A 13,771-nucleotide genomic window follows, 5' to 3' on the forward strand; every position below is an offset into this window, starting at 1 on the left:
TTTTCACTGACTGCCATCGGGATTTGATGAAGACCTGCAAAAGTAATCTCAAAGAGAACTGAATATTAAAACAGCTGTAAGTTAAACCTTTGAAAAATGTCTGTCAGTGTCCAGATGGGCGTAACCTTATCAGTTCCATCTTTCACATGGAGCTTGGAAGAACGTCTTCCCACCTGGCCCTTAACCTTTTTCCATGTTTTTCTGCTCAGCCCACTGACGCACCTTCCCTCCCATCTCTGCCCATTACTCCCCATGGGAATTCCCCATCTCCCATATTCCCCTCCCCTGGCTCTGTCCTCCTCCAGCTCTGTCTTTCCCTGCATTTACCACTTTGTCCTTCTGCTTCCCACGGCCTCGCCTTGCCCTCAGCACCCCTCTCGCTTCCTACTCCTCCCACCCACCAGCCTGCTCTCTGCTGCTCTCTCTCCTGCGGAAACCCCGCTGTGCATTTTCCCACCAGCTCTCCTCTGACCAGTGTCCTGGGCTCTATATAAGGCATCATACGCCCAGCGTGCACCGTGGTCATGATGGGATCTGAACTCTTGCATGAGTTCGCTGCTTTTGAGGCTGCCCTGTGTGAACAACAACACTTCCTGGAAGCATGTGGGGACACGGGGAAGAGCTTGTGCCAGACAAAATCTGCAGGGATCCCAGATTGTGGCGGTGGGAGTGGCTGAGCTGGGAGCTCTGCGCTGGGCCTATTCTTAGCTATAAAGTAGTTGCAAGAGGAGGAGCTCCAAGCAGAGAATACTATGTTATAAACAGCTAAGAGCTTTAAAGGAGAAAGAAACTTGCTCAGTGGGTGTTTCGGTTTTTTTTTCTTCTTTTTTTTTTTTTTCCCCCTGCTATGGAAGATACCTCCCCTGATACTTTCTCCCATCACCCTTCAACCCTGTCTAAAAGTGACTCTCCAGTCACAGAGGTCTGAAGGTCACTGAAGCACCAGGCACTCCCTTTCCCATCCACGTCATCCTCTCCAGCCGAGAGCCCTGGCACACTGAGCTCATGGTAAGAGCAAGCTGGAGGAGCTTGGAGGCAAGGGGCGGGGGACCAGGAACTGCAAAAGTGTGACTGTTGCATCCATCAGGGACACTGAGTGGTGCCAAGGGAACCTCATTCCTGTGCATGCAGACAAAATGGCTCCCACTGCAGTAGCTCAAGTAATAACCTGATGCTTTCTCCAGCTTCGCCCCAACTATCAGACAGGTTGTGCTGGCCCACTACCTCCTTATCAAGCACCCACAAAAGGCAGGAACTTGCTTAATCTTTGACAAATGTTTTTCTATGTTAGATTAGAGTCTGTGTTGGAAGCTTTTTTTCTAGCAATAAGCTCTCTCTTGGTGTTTGTTTCACCACCAGGGGTGACAATTCTTAACCTGTCTGGTCTCCTTTGCCTCCACTATCTCCTCTGGTACTTCACCTACCACTGACATGCACCTGTCTACAGGGTGAAAGCATCAGTGATCCAATAACTTGTCACTGTTACCAAGGCCAAAGGTTTAGGGCTGAAAAGGTGAAATTCTTTGTGGATGAAAGCATGGGGCCCACACCCCTAATATTCACTGGAATCCTCAAAACAAGGCTCAAGGGAAATTTAATTGAGACCCTTGCCTTCCCCTGTGAGTTCCACTTAAAACAAGTTATAAAATACAGCCAAAATTGGGGGGGAGGGGAAAAAAAAAAAAGAAAGTAAAAATAAAACAAAACGGTTTCAGGCAGTAATTGAGTTGAAGAGAACCATCAAGGAGGTTCAGGAGGGTCTCAAGCAATTACTCATGCTTTAAAGATGAAACTCATACCCAGGCAGCCATCCACTGTGATCTCCTTTTGCCTGAGGCTCCTTTGTGCTGCATGCTGCCTGTGTGTGCTGCTCTGCTGAGCATTCTTTGGCTTAGGCAGTGGGGTGAAACTCATCCTGTGGGGCAGCCAAGGGGAGAAAAACAGAAGGGCTATGACCTATAGAAACAAGTGAAGGGATACCTGGAAGGATTTGATGAAGGTCCAAAGCAGTGTCCGGATGCCCTCCCCTCGGCTCAGGAGCTTCACAAGACGCATCACACGGAAGAGTCGGAAGAAGGTGATTGAGATGCGAGAGTTTTCCTCTGCGTTCTGGAAGCCATTGTCACAAGGCAGGAGTTACAACAGCACGAGAGAAACAAGGGCCCTGGGCCACAGAGCACGCTATGCTGAGAGCTCACTGCACTGTTCCTTATCCTGGTAATGCTCCCTGGGCTTGCAGTGACCCTGCACACCATGGATGGGCCTTCTCTCCCATGGCGGTGAGGCTATCTACGAGGCTTCCTAGGCCATCAGAATCTCCTTTCAGCTTGCCTGGACTTTGAGGATCAGGGTCTGATGATGCTCCCCTCATTACATTCCCTCTAACAGTGCCAGGATGCAATGCTCCCTGCTATTTTACAGGAGACGAGAGATACTTCTTCTATGGACCTGTCTCAGATGGTTGATCCCAGTGAGCCCCTCAGTCAGCATCTCTAGACACCGGCCACGTGCCACTTGCTCTGCTGGGAAACAGCAGGTCCCAGGTCTGCTCTGATATCCAGAACGGGATGCTGGCACTACGTGTACCAATGGTGGCCCTGCTGCGGCCATGCTGCTGGGGCTGAGCTGCACTCGCTGCTCTGCATTTGGGCCTTGTGCATTTCTCATGACCCTGTTGTACTTCCCACAGTCTGCGATCTGCCTTTTTGCTTTCTTCCTTTTTTTTTTTTTAATGTTTTATTTTGGCTTCTCTGCTACTGTTCAAGCGTGCAGTGTTTTTAAATAGCCTTTTTTTTTTTTTTTTTTTCTCACAGCATCTGCTTTGTCCCTAAGCATTTTCCCCTGGGCCTGTAACCGACTCTGACATTCCTAAGACTTCACACATGTGAAGGCAATCTCCTTCTGACTGCCCAGATGCCAGCAGGCTCACCTGCGGAGGCCCTGCTGCCTAGCACAAGGCACAGCAATGCAATGTTTCCCAGCTCATTAACTCCCTAAAATACTGCACGCAGACTGCAGAGCTCCTGGTTTCCACTAGAAGCACTGTGGGAATATAGTCTTCTGTCACATACAGAGATAACACTGTCACCCTGCCACCTGGCTTGCAATGAAGGGCTCAGAGACCCCTGTTCTGTCCACACCTATCCTGCAAAGTTGGAGTCGAAACACCAAAAGAGCAACATTTTGGAGGAAGAAACAGTGCAGATCACCCTCGCTGTTAACTACTCACCACTGTGTAAACCAAGAGAGAACAGACCCTTGGGATTTCCTGTCACAGGGCAGCAAAAGCTGCAGCTGTCTCTATTTCTGATAAAACCTGAGGCACAGAAACCTCTCGTAAATGCATTTCTGGGATTAAAACTCCAGACGTGAAGATGAAGATGCTGTGAGCATCTTCTGTTTCCCACCTGGGACATGCTGGTTTGTGTTTGGCTTCATCCACCTGGCTGCCTCTCAGCCCTGTCTGCTGCTGTGTGCCTGCAGTGCCTCAGAACTGCAGTACAGCTGCAGTCTGTCTGTCTATCCATGTGAATCACCAATGGGTATTTTGGGCAGCCTCCTCCAGTCTGCAGCAAAGGCTGATCCTGGCTGCCCACACAGTAGCATGGTGAAAAAGATGGGGGGGAATAGGCTGTGCCATGGAAATGGCTGATTGCTCCCTAAATCTCACCATTCCTGTGTTCTGACTTGAGCAACAGCCTGGGGGCTTCAGTGAATTGGAGGGAATGGCTCTGAGGTGAAGGAGGGAATATAGCTGTCAAGAAATCAAAAATCTTGGCATTGAATGACTTCAGCACTACAGTCCCGGAGGGCTAGCTGTAGGGTTGTGTACATCCCCCAGTCCTACAGAAGCCCTATGGTCTCCTTTTCACTTTCCCTAAGGAGCTAAATTCCAGTACCACCTAAGAAGAATTGAGGTTTAAATTCCAAAGTAGTGTGGACATCACGACTGCTGTGGTTGTGACAAAAAAAGAAAGTTTTTCTCATCCTAACTGCTGCTGCTGCTCCTTCTGGGCTTAGCTCTTTGGATGGCAGCATGATAGGACATGGGTCTAGACAGACACTGCTTTGTCTTGTTGAGAGGAGACAGGGGATGAAAGCAGACAACTGTCCCTGCCCTCCTTAGGTCCCAAGGTTGAGAAGATCTAAAAAGTGGGCAGCGTGGAATAAACACAGAAGAACTTTATGGTAAGGGTGAGAGAGCACTGGAAACAGGCTGCCCAGAGAGGTTGTGGAGTCTCCTTCTATGGAGATATTCCAGACCCATCTGGACCCCTACCTGTGCAACCTATCGTAGGGCACTGCTTTAGGAAGGGGTTGGACTCAATGATCGCTTGAGTACCTTCCAACCCTCCAATTCTGTGATTCTGTGAAATTCGTCCCTGACACAGATCTCTGTAACTCAGTGACATCGAAGCACTCAGCCAAAATTAATCAGTGATGCCTCAGGAGATTGAGGCCATTTTGAAACAAGGTGGCTGCACATTAACGTGTAAGTGTCTGAGAAGACTTGCTTACTCTTTCCTAGCAGCCATCCAGACTTTTGAAGGCACATCTTTGTCAGAGGAGGAAAGTACTCCAGAGTGGCAATCGCAGAATGGAGTCACTGAAGCTCTGCTGGTGCACTGTAGGAACTTCCTTGTACACCAAAGCAGTACGATTTATGTGCACCATTGCATGGTTATAGTACATACTATACACTCATATGTTACAGCAGCAACACCTCACCAAAGAGGAGCTTCAGAATCTCACTCCTTTTCCAGTCTGTAAAATTGGACATGAAATCTCATTGCAAAGTCATCACGTTGGTAGTGATGTAGTTCTTGGCTAACAAGAAATCTGAACAGGTCGTGTTCTCTCTTAGTGATTCATTAGAAGGCAGAACGACAGTTAACTTGACCAAAGGAAAGCTCAGGATGCACAAGAAATACACATGTGCAGCATATTCACAGCTCATGTGAACACCAGACTCACACCAATACACAACATGGCAGCTTCATGCACAAATAACTAGGCTGGGCTTGGAGAGAGAACTTGTGATCAGGGGAAAGAGAATAAAGGAGTGTGTTAGAAAGAGTGTCACAGAAGCTAGGAGGGTGGTCTGTATTTTCGGTCTTACCATAGAGGAAGAGCATTGGGTATTTTCAGCTGGCTTTAAAGAAAGGCAGACAGAAATAAGCTGTAATAAGTCTTCAATCAAGAGCCCTAGTAAACTAGGTCTTGGCTAACAGGAGCAACAAAATGGCAGAAAGGGCAAAAAGGAGTGTGAAAGTAATGCACAAGAGGCTGGGCTCATTCCTTAGGATGTCCCGGATCAAAGCTGGCCACGGCAGAAGTAGGTACAACTCCCATTGAATTCAACAATGTGAGCTGCATCCACTAACACCACATGTAAATTTGACCTGTTGTTTCCTCAGTGCTAGACATCCCAGAATCCAGGCAAGTGAGGTATAATGTTAAAATGTTTCTTGCATCACCGCAGCCAAGTTGGGTACAAGACTAGATTCAGTTCCTCAGCCCAGATCCAGCAATGACTGCATAGGGAGCAGCCAGCTTCTAGTGCATCAGTCTAACTAAATCCACAACATCCCAATGCTAAAGCAAAGTTCTCTATTTATATACCCCCATTTCCCTACACATAGTTCTGGATGATTATATTGTTCTTACTAAGAAAATGTCTGGGACAGTGCAATCAGTTCTTGTCAACCCTAAATGCCTACTGCCAGCTGATTAGAAAAGCAGATTAGTAAGGCTGGTTAGCTTGCTCTACCCTTCACCCACCTCAGCAAAGCTGCAGCACCCATTGGATGCATTGTTTGAGGCCAAGCTCAGCTGAGCTGAGCCCCAGTCCTCCCTGGAAGAGTGTAGTTGCTGCAAACACACTTTCTGACACTTCTTGATTAACTCCTGGGGCCATTTCCAATACTGAAAGCAATTCTAAAAAACACTCAAGGCAGCAAATACCCTTACGTGTAAGAAGCAGAATTAAAAATTAAATAAAGGCAATGTTATCAGAAATCCTTTGGTGCAATGGCAGTATAACCCTCCAGACTCCAATCTCTGCCCATATGCTCCATGTCAAGCCTGTCTTACATTGCTTCCTTTAACTATGCTACCAAAACTGAAACTGATGGACCTTCTCTGCCAATGGCAAAATTCACTTCTAGTGCCAAATCAGTGTGCTTCTGCTCTCCAAGGGCACTGTACCAACAAAACTGTCACTGTATTACCTAAATAAACTCTGTATTTTGGATGCTTAGACAATTTGGTGTTATAGGCAAATAAGGTGAATTAAAAAGCCAAGCTATATCTGATCATGCAATATTCTTTTGGGTTAACTCATTGGTTTGGTAGGGACAGCTTTCATTGTTTTTCTCCTCCTCTTTCACGTTTGCTTGTGTTTTCATATCACATATACAGGCAAATGTTGGCTTGAATGCCAAATAAGGGAGAACTGCCCATGGGAATGTTTCTTACAGCCCAGGCAGAGATTTTGATTTTGTGTTGCTGGGCAAATCTCTCCTTTCCAGCAGTGCTTTTCTCTGTACCACCCTCTTTCCTCCTATCAGTTTTGCAAATAATCTTTTCTAACAACAGGAGCTTTATTCTGCAAGTTACTGCTTTTCTGGTAGAAGGTACAAAGCTCCTCCAAACTGGTGAAGGAAGTAAAAAAATTTTCAGAACCTTTCAGGATTTTCCATCCTTCCTAGCTGACAGTGGCAGTGTATCTCTGACTGTCTGTCTGAAGAAGCCTTGTAAGTTACTGTGGAATAATGTAACTTCATTGTCAGTTTGATATTTTCAGTGCTTCATCAGGAAGTGAGGAAAATAGTTATGTAACAGTAAAAAATCTGTATAAAAAAGGATATGACTGTAACAAGCTAAGATGGTACTGTTGATATGGGATGCTCGACTTAGAGGAAGCTGGCAACATGTTGGAGAACTAGGAACCAGAGGCTCTGAGTATCCATGTCACTAAGTTTGACTTACTCCTTTTTTATTCCCTTAAGTAACTGGCCTATGCTTTAAGATGGAGTCAAATATGGAACATAGTGTATCCCTACCTACAATAAGTGCTCCAAAGCAGCTCAGGAAAGTTTCCATTAATGCTGGCAGGTGATACCTGTACAAACTAGCAAAATGGGTTGAGGCTCTCGATATGCTTGTACTCTATGGTATTTTGTGCTTAGGTATATAGGGGCAGAATCAATCCTCAGCTTGAGAGGGGAGACAAATGCTACCATTTGCCATGGATGCCAAAGAATCACCACATGGACCTGAGCAGGGATACCTGAGAACCTGTTACTGTAACTTTTAAAGTTTGGCCATTCCTAATGATAATGCAGAAAGCCATCACTAGATTCTCTGAGAATCGGTAACCTTGCAAATGATGAGAGCACGCCAATTTAAGGACAAAGACAAGCACCTGGCACCTGAGAATGAAGGATGGAAACATGATGATAGGTACTTGGAATTAAAGTCAGTGTTGAATGCCCAGTTAAAGCAGACAAGATTTTATTTCTGCGTATCTCAGAACAATGTACTACAGCAAATCTTCAGCTGTTTATTATCTTTGAAGGAGGTTTTGGATAAGCAACACCATGTAACAAAAAGCAGCCTTGGCTGAACTCTTTTGAAGTCATCTCTTCCTCTGCTTAAGGTCTAACATGCAAAGGAACTATTCTACCTCGCTTTTGCCATTTGGGGGACAAGTACTATGCACGTAACTGAATCAAAAAGGGAAACAACAATAACAGTGAGATTAACCAAGAGATGATGTTCTGAGCAACTTCCATCACAGAGAAAAGAGACCTCAAGTATAAGTCACAAGCAAGTCCAGAGACACAGCCAAGAGTGATACAAAAAGGAATCTGCAGGTTAAGGGGGGCAAGAGATACATCTAAGGCAGGATACTTCCATGTAAAGGCACTCAATGGGGATGAATGCACTGAGCTGATTGGGCCATTCCTTTTATTATTATTTAGATTTATTCTTGATGTTAACATATTTTAAAAGGTAGCAGATGTCAAGGAGCAGAAAAGGTCAAAAAATAGAGAGGCAGGTCCTAGAAGTCAACATAAAGATTCACTAGGATAAAGACGGAGATCCCTGAAACATGTCTGGAAAACTCCTCAGAATTTAGCTGCCCACATGTATGTTATTTTTACCATGTTTAGTATGTGTCAGCACACACGGAAACACTGCTTGAGCTGCTGCCCACCCATATACATCCTTAAAGCCTCTACGAGCCCCAAAATAAAAGGCACAGCTTGTACCCATTATGATTCAAGATCCCAGGTAAGAAGGTTCCCAGGAAGGAAGGCATGTGTACTCAACAGAGAGATACTTAAAATCTTAGAGGACACAGCTCAGAATATGGTAACTGTTCTGTCTTCCTGCCAGTCCTGCTCTCTGGTTAACCAGTACTGCTCCACCTAGCTGGGTGGGAGTGGGCCAGAATCTCCTGAACATACATGCTGACTCACATTTGAGTCATATCTGATCATGCCACCAAGTTAAGGAAATATTGCTGGAGGAATATGTTTAGGGGCGTTCCAGATGCTGAATCCAACACGCTTCGTAAATTAAGAGAGGATAAAATTTGCATTCTGGGAGAACCAGTTTCAGTGTTTTAAGGGCAATGTATAACAGTCAATACTGTACTACAAAATGCTGCCCATCTTGAAATTCTGAAAGTTTTGGAGAGAGAATGACTTGGCCCTAAAGAGCTGTAAGAACAGAGGCCAAAATATGAGCAAGAAGACTTTATACCATCACAGTAGTATTGAAGACCCTTGAAAGAGCCCTGGCTTAGAATATTTTCTGATACACAGTGACTTAGAAGAAAATAATAAGGCGAGCTAATAAATTCAAATCAAAATTTCAGTAGAAAAATCCTAAGAAGAGGCATCAATCCCTCCTTGTCCCTGTGGAACATTAGAGATAGAGGACCACTTTGAGAAGTTTGAGCTACCTGGTTCTTTTTGGCTGGTTTTCTGACAACTACAAGGGAAAACTACATCAGAAAAAATAGCACCTAGAAACAGGGGAACTCCATTAGGATCATGCATCATATAGTGAATTAGTAAATCCAAGGAGGCTCCGTAACTGCTGGGCAGTACTTATAGAAGTCTGATTATTGCTGGAATGATAGCACGGGCAGGTGGCATTCCCATTACTTAGCCATTTTTTATACTACAGGATACACTGAAGCTCTAATCCGTGTTAGGAAGTCCAAGCTGAGTTTCTCCCTGCCTTTGAGAAGCAAAACTTTTTACTTTCCAGCAAGCCATGTTCTGTTTGTAGGAAGGAAGCTGGTTTTGTAATCCTTTGCAAGGCAGAATCCAGCCTGGCTTGATAGGAAGAACTGGTAATCAGCTTAATGCACACAGTTATTGGTGCTTTGTTAGGTAGAGCTGTCTCAGTTAACACAATGCTGCATTGGCCACATTTCTAATTTTGCCTGGCAGCCTTAGTTTTGAAGAGAGGAGAGGAAATCCGAGACTGTAGCACCGTGACATGATTGCATCTTGGTATTTCTCACAAAATCAAACTGGTCAGGTACTTATGTTACCTTATGTGACTAAGAATCACTAATGGGATTTTTCCACTGAGGAGAACATAGCTTGTGTATGAAGCTCTTAAGAGACCACTCGCAGTAGTTGGTTGCTAGTGATGAATGTCCGCTGGTTCTTTGATTGCTGTTGATGATCAGAGAATGAAAAGTTACCCACGAAGATGCCATATCTGCTGGAAACTTGTCCACTGGTTCTCCCATGAAGAAGGGGGTGATAAATCACCACTTGCTTTTTATTACTTATTCCAGGAAGGATGCCTCTGAGAATCTGCAGAGTTCACCTGAGCTGGCAGCAGTGCTGTGTAATTAATTTGCAGCTCTAGAATATTGGTCCTCTTGAGCTCAAGGCTTGTTTGAAGTCCTCCAAGAGTGTGGTCTACTTCAGCCACACTGCATCTGTGGCATTCTTAGGCACAAAATGATGGTGGAAAGAGACATTCTGAGCAAATTACCTCACCATACAAATATAATTAAGATTCAGAAGGGAATTAAATTAAAAGTATGTTCATTAGGAATACCAGGTGGGCAAACAGTGCTTTGATTTTGTTGCTAAAGAGGGGGAGAAAGAACGGAAGGATTATTTCAGCTTTTTGGCCACTTTAATCTTGACTGGCTGTCAAGATTAGGGCACAAATAAGGCAGCTGCAAGCCAATAGCACTACTGTTCTGGAGATGTTTATTTCACAAGTGGGTCACTCACCAGCTGAGACGTGGTCTAAGATGACACAAGCTTCAGAAAGACCAAGAATTTACTAGGCTATAGGAGAAGGAGAGATCCAGAATTTATCAGTGCCACGGAGATGTGATTGGAGGCCATGCCACTGGAGTTTCTCTTGTGTCTGTAGTGTAAAAAGCTGAAAGACCTGAGGAAGATGAGTAACACGTGTCCTTGTGCAGGGAGAGGAAAAGTCAGGGTTCGAAATTAGCCTGGCTGCTGGCAAGTGATAGCCTGCCATGACACCGAGGAGTTACCACAACCCCCTCCAGAGTCATCTCTCTGCCACTGCTGTGTGTGGTTTTAATCATAAATACTCCAGAGATAATCCACCTGCCACCAAAGTCTGTCAAGTTATGATAAGACCTGGCAGAAATGTATCTGCTATTTCTCTGACAGTGAGTATTACTGGATTGCAGATGGCATAATTTTCAATTCCTACAACCTTACAGCAAAATCAAATTATTAGCAGGATTTTTTTTTTTTTTTTAAAGCCAGGCAAGCTGTTCAAATGCTGTATTCTTTCATTAAGTGCACATTTCTTCGAGAATTTGTGGGAATATTACGAGTTAAACTAGCCAGAGTTATTTTCTTTGCTACAAGAGCATTTTCTATCAGAAGAACGCTGAAATATCCTGCAGAAACATGGCAGTGTTGAAAAATACATTTCAGAAATGTTAGTGAAGTTAAAATCTGACATTTTACCCTTGCACATATCAATACGAGTTTTCGTGTCAATTAGAGTTACTGTTTCAATTAGAGATGTTATGTAACTATGAAAAAAAACAGTCTGCTTGGGTGAAGCAGTGGAGATTTTTGGGATCATTTCCACATGCTGAGATGTGGTTTTAGCATCTGTTAGAAAAGAGCACCACCCTACAGGAGAACAGGGAGTCAGCGCATATGATGCTGCTTTTACTGGGGCAAATGGTGAACAGCTTGCTGATTTCCTTGGGAAGAACGATGTATCAGGCTAATCCTCCAGCAGCCCTGCAGAAAATCTCCTGCCCTGGGCAACTACATTTTTATTTAGTGCAGTACGAGGAGCTGCCATTACCTGCCAGCACTATGCATGTCAATTCACATGCAGTGCTAGCACATACAAATGCAAGATATATATATTTATGTATCACATAAATTCCATACAATCTCAGATCTCAGGCTAAGTATTAGCATTGCTGTATTGCCTATTCCAAAACCAGTTAATAGTGTCGAGGAAACTTTTACAGCAAGTGCGTTTTCCAGCTGCTTTTTCCCCTTTATTTCCTATGTGTTCTAAGATTTTGAAATTCTAGAGCTCGCTCTACTAATTAGCTTCAAATATGCAAATCATACCAATTTGAATAGGTTATTAATTAATTTCATATATATATCCATGAAATTGTGAGACAGTTATCTTACAGTTTCAAACGCTGAAGGTAAATATAAGGGAAGTCAATTGCTGTAATTTGGCTATGCAAATTACCTTAGATTGACAATTACTGGGCAGTTAATGAAAGAATCCCTTTATATACAGCTGAAAGCTCTGTTTTTTTCATGACTTTCAGAGGAAAAGCAGAACAATTGGTAAAGTATATCCATGCAAATTGTTCATAATTTTCAGGATGTTTTAATAATCCTTCTCATTAGCTCTGGGTAAATGATGAGTTCAAGTCTTATGGTAATCAGACTTGGGGTGTTCCTATGAAACAAGAAGATATTAAACACTCAGAGATGCAGCACTCATCTTCAGGTACAAGTACAGGACTTGAAGAAGCAGGTGCAACTTGCCTATGTTTTGTTATTTGTATTTTGTGTTACAGGTAGGCAAACAAAGCCCTAGAACAACTAGAAATGAAGGCTCCGAAGATAAACTAAGTCATAAAAATAAATGTTGAAAGGCCAGTTGTATGCAGAAACTTACAGTTTTAAAGGTGGAGTAATTTAAAAGATTTTCTACTCTGAGTGTCAGCTGAGGAGAGGTTTTAATTGATTTGAACATCTCCGCCTGATTCCATATTTGATAGAGTGGACTTTTTCCATTCCAGTTCCCTTCTCACTTGCCCCATTCCTGGTCCACAGGACAAACATTCTAACAGGAGGTAATGAAGTTATCCCAGCCCAGAGCAGACTGATGACTCTGGGAGCCACTGAGCAAGACTGGAACAGACAAAAAGTGAGAACAGAGAGTTCCCAGGTCTCCAGATTTCCTCTGCTCAGTTACCATCCATGCCAATTGTCTCCTCACTGCTGTTTCTAAATAGTCCAGCAGGTCTCACTATCTTTTCCAGATAAAAACTTAACATGGTTTTTAAGCACCCAATTCAGCAGTGTATTTAGCATTCTGATGGAAAAGACAGACTTCTTCTCCTCCGTTTCTTTAGGAAGATTTACATTATCTCTTACGCTGGTCATTCTGCTTTTTCTCTCTCTTCTTTTTTTCTTTTCTTCTTTTTTTCTTCTTCTTTTCTTTCTAGTGTCTGGGATGGAGTGAGGGGAATCTGTGAGGTAATCCAAATGGAGCACAGCCTGGTTCTGGTTTTGACTCATTCCTGAAGACTGTTCTTTTCATCTCCAGGTTCTCCCATTCCAAACACCTAAACAGATTCATCATCTTGGCTTCTTATTTTAATATTATTTTGAAAACGCAGCTGCTTTAGAGGGCTACAAATAGAGAGTGAACCTCTGACATGACTTGTCTGTTAAGGTTCTTGTTTACTAAGACCATACCACTGATTGGACAAAGGAGAATGATTTTAAGCTAAAAGAGGGGAGATTTGGATTAGATATTAGGAGGAAGTTCTTTACTCAAAGGGCAGTGAGGCTCTGGCACAGCTGCCCAGAGAAGCTGTGGGTGCCCCATCACTGGGCTTTTCAAGGCCAGGCTGAATGGGGCCATGGGCAGCCTGAGCTGCTGGGTGGCAGCCCACAGCTGGGTGGGCTTTGAGGTCCCTTCCAACCCAAACCGTTTTGTAATTCTGTAATTTTGGTCTTGAAACGAAACAGAAAGAGGATGTTCAAAACATTCATCTCAGTCTTGGTTGCTTTAAAGCGATGCTGCTGTGTGCTGTACAAGGTGCAGCCTTTTCCATTCCTCATGCCATCCTGCAGCCTGTCTTGGAAAGGGTAATAGCAGTAAAGCTCCTCTCTAAGATGACTTTCCTGAGGAGCTTTCCTTGTCTCCAATATCCTGTAATACTCCATTGCACTGAGAGGATGTGTATCATCCCCTGGCTTCATATTACCTGGAGGCTGCTGATTTCATAAACAAAGCAGATTCCTAGAAGCAAGTCCATCCTCTGTCGTGGCTATACTTGTCTTCAATGTGCTCAACATTTGAGCCCCTTCTTCTACAGCTACTTGTTAATTATTTATTAATTAGCTGATAGGATCACATGGTGTGGGAAGGGGATAAAGAAGAAGAAATAATAAAGAACAGAATGAAACTTGGTGCCCTCTGCATGTTGGTGCCACTGGGTTTCTCTGGGCAGCCTCACGTG

The 13,771-nt window shown here is 43.9% G+C and overlaps 1 protein-coding gene across 18 annotated transcripts in view; it reads right to left on the reverse strand.

Moving 5' to 3' along the window:
- The window catches only part of CACNA1C (calcium voltage-gated channel subunit alpha1 C), a 476,647-nt gene that overhangs the window by 30,436 nt on the left and 432,440 nt on the right, over positions 1-13,771 (reverse strand). For 13 of the 18 annotated variants that reach the window (XM_052667558.1, XM_052667542.1, XM_052667556.1 and 10 more), the window contains 2 exons: positions 5,120-5,152; positions 1,981-2,109 (listed from right to left, as the gene is read on the reverse strand). In XM_052667558.1, coding sequence (XP_052523518.1) covers positions 1,981-2,109; positions 5,120-5,152 — 162 coding nt within the window. The remainder of the gene's footprint in view (positions 1-1,980; positions 2,110-5,119; positions 5,153-13,771) is intronic. The other 5 variants (XM_052667550.1, XM_052667545.1, XM_052667559.1 and 2 more) reach the window with 1 other exon arrangement.

Source organism: Tympanuchus pallidicinctus, unplaced genomic scaffold (genome assembly GCF_026119805.1).
Source record: "Tympanuchus pallidicinctus isolate F22 unplaced genomic scaffold, pur_lepc_1.0 scaffold8, whole genome shotgun sequence".
Lineage (NCBI taxonomy): Eukaryota > Metazoa > Chordata > Aves > Galliformes > Phasianidae > Tympanuchus > Tympanuchus pallidicinctus.